Genomic DNA, 5,855 nt, shown 5'->3' on the forward strand with positions numbered 1-5,855 from the left:
TCTCTCTCTCTTTCTTTCTCTCTCTTTCTTTCTTTCTCTCTCTCTCTCTCTCTCTTTCTCTGTCTCTCTCTCTCTCTGTCTCTCTCTCTCTCTCTCTCTCTCCTTCTCTGTCTCTGTCTCTCTCTGTCTCTCTGTCTCTCTCTCTCTCTTTCTCTGTCTCTCTCTCTCTCTGTCTCTCTCTCTCTCTCTCTCTTTCTCTGTCTTTCTCTCTTCTCTCTCTGTCTTTCTCTCTTCTCTCTCTGTCTCTGCCTCTGTCTTTCTCTGACTCTCTCTCTCTTTCTCTGTCTCTGACTGTGTCTTTCTCTGTCTCTCTCTCTCTGTCTCTCTCTCTCTGTCTCTCTCTCTCTGTCCGTCTCTCTCTCACACACACACACATTCCTCCCCAAGATACGTTGTCTCCCTCTTAATGTATTTGTGTTTTATTTGTATGTCATAGTGTGTTGTTGTTTGTCAAGGAGTAGGAGTAGAGGTTGAAGGAGGAGTCAGAGAGACCCTTTGGGGGTTGCGGTGATGTCCAATCTCTGGACTAGAGTCTCAGGACAGGAATAGTTCTGAGAGGGGTGATGAAATCCTTGCCCCAGCCAATGTAATCTATGCCAAGGGCCTCTTAAGATATTTCTGGTACTGCCTGCATGCTTCTGCCTAATCTGACATTTCTTAGGGAATCTACCCCCTCCTGCCTCCCAATGGGACACTTTCCTGTGGAGGTTCTAAAAGTCCCCCTACCCCCACAGGAGCATTAGAGAGGGAGAAAAGAAAGAGAATGGACCCTGGGAATCCAGGTCCTCCCGACAACCTCCCCCTAAGTAGCCTTGCCTCCACAGGTCACTGAACACATTGCTACCTGCCAACCTCTGTCTGCGGCACTGGACAATGGCCGGGTGATCCTGTGTGACCATATCGCTAATCCCTGGGTAAAGCATTGAATGTCTATAGAGTGCCCAATTTGTATAGGGCACACTGGAGATGCAAAAATAGCATTAATTAACCACAGCTCTTTAAGAGTTTATATCCCTCCTGGGGCAGCTAGCTGGTACAGTGGATAGAGTGCAATGCCTAGAGTTGGGAGATCCTGGGTTCAAATCTGGTCTCAGACATTTCCTAGCTGTATGGCCCTGGGCAAGTCACTTAACCCCTTTTGCTTAGCCCTTACTACTCTTCTGCCTTGGAACTGATACTTGGTATCGATTCTAAGGTAGAAGGCAAAGGTTTTTTTTTTTTAAAGTATATATCCCAGAACCATCCCCTCATACTCCTCCCCCTCATTCCAGGAGGAATGGAACCAAGGCTGTGCCCAGAGCATGCCAACCTTGGGGAGGATAAGAGATTGGTGATGTAGCCCAATCTGTAAGGGCTATTTGGCCTCCACTCCAAGCCATGTCTCTTCCTCTCCTTTCTCCCTGGGATCCTCATGTCTCTGGAGATTTTTCTCTGCACTATCTGCAGACAGGAAGAGCTCCTCATGGCTATTCTGCCGGTTGGGCAGAGGTGTTTTTGGTTGGGCCCTGGAATGAAGTGGACACTTTTCACTTGTCTGAGCCTATGTATTTCAGAACGCCTTCTGGTTCTGCCTGGCCTGGTGCACATTCTTGCTTATTCCCAGCATCATCTTCGCCATCAAAACCACCAAGCACTTCCGACCCATCAGGAAACGCTTAAGGTGAGGGGCGCCTGAGGTCCCAGAGTCACAGGGGGTCATTGGGAGTCATTTTGTCCAGCCACCAACTTCTGGTCACAGAAGCTGATCAGGGCCCTAGAACATCCCAGGAAGAAATACAGGTCTTACGCTTACAGACCACCCTCCATCCCCTCTGAGCCTTAGGGACACAAGGTTTTCCATAGGTCTGGCCCATTTGGCCTCCTCATACAATTTACCCCACCTAAGGGCAAGGTCCCCCATTCTAGGGGATCCGGGGGAGGAAGCGGGGGTCTCTCTTGTCCCCAGGCTCCCAGAGATGAAGGGAGGGGAATGAGACTCCCTAACATCCTTCTCCCGGCCACAGCTCCACCAGCTCTGAGGAGACCCAGCTTTTTCACATCCCCAGAGTCACGTCACTGAAACTGTAGGATCCAGGGTAAGGAGAAAGATTGCTCTGTATTCCAGGGAGAGAAGCCTGGAAGAATGAGGCCACCAAGCAGTAGGGCTCCCAGGAACCACGCCTCCCTGGCACGGAAGCCTCACTGGGGGAGGGAGGAGGGAAAGAAAGAAGGGTTTTGTCTGAGCATCCCTGGAGTCTAGGGGGTCTGATGTTCTAGGGAAGCCGGAGCCAAGGGCTTGTCTTCCCCAGCCTTGCTCTGTAGCCAGTACGAAGGAGCCCTCACTCAGTATTTCTCTACTCAGCCTCTCACCTTCTTCCCCTTCAATTCTCAGTCTTTAATAAAAGACTTCTTTCCATTTTTGCGAATGAAATCATTATCCATTTCCTTAGCCCAGCTTTGTCATGCCTCGGTGTACTATTCTGGACTCCTCAATTGTCCAGTGTTCCATGTTAGTCTGGCCTAGAGATCTCCCCACACGAGAAATTTCTGTACCCCTTTTGGTTCCTGAATCTGTACCCATTCACGAGCCTCTTCATCTTAATGTTACCATCCCCCATCTTCCTTCAGCAACACCTCAGCCCTTTTCAACTCCCCTGTAGTCTCCTCCCCCTCCCATAACAGCCCTGTAATCTACCCCCATTCAATTATTCATTTGTCCTTGCATAATTTTATTAAACATCAATTTTGTTGCAAGTTGCTATGCTGGGCTCTGGTGGTACAAAGATGAATAAGATATAGTCCTTGCCCTTGGGGAGGTCAACATTTCCTAGGGGAGAGAAGGCATGTACATGCATAGTTATAACCCAAAGGAGAAAGGCGCCTATCAAATGCAATGAGAAATAACTTCCAGCCCAGCGGAGTGGGAAGATGAAGGAAGGTTTCATGGAGGAAATGGCAAGAGTTGAACCTTGAAGGAGGCTCAGGGTCCCAACAGCCTTTTTTGCCCTTTGCCTTACCCTTCTCCATTTATAACCTCATTGCTCAGCTCTCCCTTTCTTGGCTCCTTCCGTTATCTACTCCCTCCTGCTTTCTTTGCCATTGATTCCCTGTAGACATAGCTCTCCCCCAGTGCCGAGCATCCCCTCTCCTCTCCTCTGTACCTTTAATCTGCTCGGGTGTCCAGATCTATAGAACCAGTCCCTAGGCAGGAGGCTCTTTCCCTTTTAGACTAAGGAAAAAGAACCCAGGCTGTTTAGGGCTCTTATCATTTAAGCATAGACTGAGCTAAGGACAGTGACATCCAGTTTAGCATCCCCTCCCAGAACTTTAGGAGTAGGTAGTGCAGCCTTGTCCAGCCCTCATTATTCTATTTTCTCTTTGCAGCTTCTGGGAGAGCCTGGATTTTTGCCCAGACTACCCTCGCCTGCCCGCTGTCAGAGGGTGAGGTCCAGGCTGCTGATCTCAGAGGGGAGGAGCCCTGTCATCTTCGACTCCTATGTCACCAGCCAAGAAGCTGTCAGCTTTGGGTTGCCAAGATAAACCTTTACCTGCTCCCTCAGTTTTGCTGCAAGCGCTTCCTAGGAAAGGGACCTGGACGTGGGGTGAGGGGTGCTTAATCCAAGGCTGCTCAGATGCCAAAGGGACTTGGTGGGTTTCAAATGGGACTCAGGATCTTTGGCTCTTTTCTGTTTTTCCTCCTTTTCTTTCCCTTCTTCCCTCCCCCCCTTCTTGCTTTTCTTCTTTCCTCTCTTTCCTCTTCCCTTTCCCTTTCTCCTCCCTGTACCCACCCCGTGGGTGACTCTGTGTACATCTGGAATGTAGAGGAGGGTAGTGGGTGTCCCTCTGAACCATTAAAGTGTTTTCACTTTCCTAAGTCTCTGTCTTTGGTCCTTGGAGCCATAGCTCTTAATCTCATGCCCTGCACTATAGAGGAAGTGTTCAAGCGAATGTTTGCTGAGTTCAGAATCTCAGGGCTGTGCCAAGGTCCAGGAGTCCACCAAGTGCTGGCCACCATCCTGGGATGATGAAGTTTCATGTCAAGGAAAAAACACAGAGTTAAAAGACCTTGTGTTGGAGTTCTGGCTTTGATATTTGCTAGGTGATCTTGAGCAAGCTGTGTGCCTCAATTTCTTCTTCTGTAAAATGAAGGGGTGAGGCCAGCTAGGTGGTTCAGTGGGATTCAAGTCTGGCCTCAGATACTTCCTAACTGTGTGACTCTGGGTAAGTCACTTAATACCCATTGCCTAGCCCTTAATATCTGTCTGCCTTGGAACCAATCATTATTTTGATTTTAAGATAGAAAGCAAGAGTTTTTAAAAAAAATATAAAAATGAAGGGAAGGTATTAGATGATTTCTAAGGTTCTTTCCAGCTTAAAATTCTAGCACCCTTGTCATCCATTAGCCATTATCAAAAGCCATATAAACAGTGTACGTAAAGCTTCATGCCAGGCTCATGTGTGGGGTATGCAGAGGAGAAAAGGACTTGTTGTCCCGAAGCTTACAGTCCATTTGTGGAGACAAATAGAAAATGACTGTGTTTTCAATCACCTGAATCAGAACACACAATGATTGTTTGTCCTTGTTGGCAGAACCGGGTGGACCTTCTGTATTAGCATCTTCAGTGCAGCCTCTGGGGACTTTATTCCTTAGAACGTCTTAGTTCATCGTGACCACGTTGTACAACCTGAATAGAGCTAGAACGGGCATGGAGAAGATGGGGACGTTTGGATGGGGACAATAAATAATGCCTCCAAGAAGGCTTATGGAGATCAAATGAGATAATATTTGTAAAGTGCTCACCACCGAGCCTGGCTCATAAGAGGTACTTAATATATGCATTTTCCTTTCCCTCTTATTCAGCATCTATCCTACGCAAAGCATTAGGCTACCCCATTGAGGGAAAATACGGGCTTTGGACAATATACAATCTCTACACTGTTGGAGGTTACAGTTTAGTCAATAAGAAACCAACACGTGCATAGGATCATAGATTTAGAGCTGTAAGGGACCTTAGAGACCACTAAATCCACCCCTTCATTTTTACAGATGAGTAAACTGAGATACAGAGAAGTTAAATGATTTACTCAAGATCACACAGCTAGTAAATTGTCTGAGGTAGGATCTTCCTGATTCCAAGTCCAGTGCTCTGTCCACTATGTCTTTTTCTCATTCATTCATTCAACAAACATCTATTAAGCACTAAATATAAACAAGATGGGCAGCTAGATGGTGCAGTGGATAGAGCACTGGGCTGGGAAACAGGAAGACTTATCTTCATGTGTTCAAATCTGGCCTTAGATACCGACTAGCTGTGTGACCCTGGGCAAGTCACTTAACCCTGTTTGCCTCAGTTTCTTCATCTGTAAAATTAGCTGGAGAAGGAAATGACAAACCAATCCAGTATCTTTGCCAAGAAAACCCTAAGTGGGGTCATAAGGAGTCCAACATGACTGAAGCAACTCTACAACAAAACAACAACAGTATATACAAGTCACTGTTGCTAGTTACAGGGATAAAAGGTAAAAATGAAAAAATATTTCTGCCCTCAAGGAACTTCTATTCTTAGATAATATAACATGCTATACATTAGAGTGATACAGCACAAATTGCTACCTTATATTTGGAATTGATATTGTTCCAGAAAATCTGGGATGTTTGCTGTATCTGTGGAATCAGAGAAAGAGGGAAAAGATTTATAGGTACAAAAATATTTCTAGGTGCTCTTTTCCTGGGAGTCAAAAATTGGAAACCAAGGAATGTTCTTTCTACTGGGGATGACTTAACAAATTGTGCCAAATGAAGGTAATGGATTATTATTGTGGATAATTTCAGAGGAAACTGGGAAGATTTCCATGAACTAATGCAGAGCAAAGTA

At 46.4% G+C, this 5,855-nt stretch overlaps 1 protein-coding gene across 1 annotated transcript in view; it reads left to right on the forward strand.

Moving 5' to 3' along the window:
- The window catches only part of PROM2 (prominin 2), a 32,154-nt gene extending 28,703 nt beyond the window's left edge, over nucleotides 1–3,451 (forward strand). The window contains exons 18-21 of the mRNA XM_044659515.1: nucleotides 825–914; nucleotides 1,554–1,660; nucleotides 2,004–2,075; nucleotides 3,364–3,451. Coding sequence (XP_044515450.1) covers nucleotides 825–914; nucleotides 1,554–1,660; nucleotides 2,004–2,067 — 261 coding nt within the window. The 3' untranslated portion in view covers nucleotides 2,068–2,075; nucleotides 3,364–3,451. The remainder of the gene's footprint in view (nucleotides 1–824; nucleotides 915–1,553; nucleotides 1,661–2,003; nucleotides 2,076–3,363) is intronic.
- The last annotated feature ends 2,404 nt before the right edge of the window (nucleotides 3,452–5,855 follow it).

Source organism: Gracilinanus agilis, chromosome 2 (genome assembly GCF_016433145.1).
Source record: "Gracilinanus agilis isolate LMUSP501 chromosome 2, AgileGrace, whole genome shotgun sequence".
Lineage (NCBI taxonomy): Eukaryota > Metazoa > Chordata > Mammalia > Didelphimorphia > Didelphidae > Gracilinanus > Gracilinanus agilis.